We start from the raw sequence: 655 nt of genomic DNA on the forward strand, positions 1-655 counted from the left end.
ATTTCAGCGCTACTTATGACGCCCTGTTTGAACCCAACACAGGAAATCAAGTGAACTTCCCTCATTACATTTTCTAACACTATTCATAACTCACGCCAAAATCAAGTGAATAATCCCCATATATATATATTTTTTTCTCTCTCTCACCTGATTCGCTGTTGATCCAATTATGAAACCCACCCTATATAACAACAAAAACAAGTACCAAACACACCAAACTTCCTTGCTCTCACCCAGGAGACCGCGTGGCCATCGAACCGGGCGTACCGTGTCGACGCTGCGAGCACTGCAAGGGTGGGCGTTACAACGTCTGTCCTGGCGTGGAGTTCTGCGCCACGCCCCCTGTCGATGGCACACTCACAGACTACTACGTTCACCCTGCTGATTTCTGCTTTAAGTAGGTGTGATTGTCCTTGCTGAAAAGGGGTTTCCTTAATTTACATGGTATAAAGGAGGCATATGAGGTATGTCAAAGGTACTGCTTTTTTAGTGAAAACTTTAGTTCGTGGTGTGGTTTTAGGTAGCTGTAAAGTTCGCTATGGTGGGGATGCGGTTGTCTAACTATTATGGGGTCACTTCATGAAAAGCAGGTCAAAGCATAATTAATCCTTAAAATAAAGGAATCTGCTCTAGTGATTCAGGAGATGCCATAAAA

General features: G+C 43.8%; 1 protein-coding gene across 1 annotated transcript in view; it reads left to right on the forward strand.

The window, feature by feature from the left end:
• The window catches only part of LOC119593389 (sorbitol dehydrogenase-like), an 18,464-nt gene that overhangs the window by 3,710 nt on the left and 14,099 nt on the right, over positions 1-655 (forward strand). The window contains exon 4 of the mRNA XM_037942317.1: positions 238-397. Within this exon, the coding sequence (XP_037798245.1) occupies positions 238-397 (160 nt within the window). The remainder of the gene's footprint in view (positions 1-237; positions 398-655) is intronic.

Source organism: Penaeus monodon, chromosome 32 (genome assembly GCF_015228065.2).
Source record: "Penaeus monodon isolate SGIC_2016 chromosome 32, NSTDA_Pmon_1, whole genome shotgun sequence".
NCBI lineage: Eukaryota > Metazoa > Arthropoda > Malacostraca > Decapoda > Penaeidae > Penaeus > Penaeus monodon.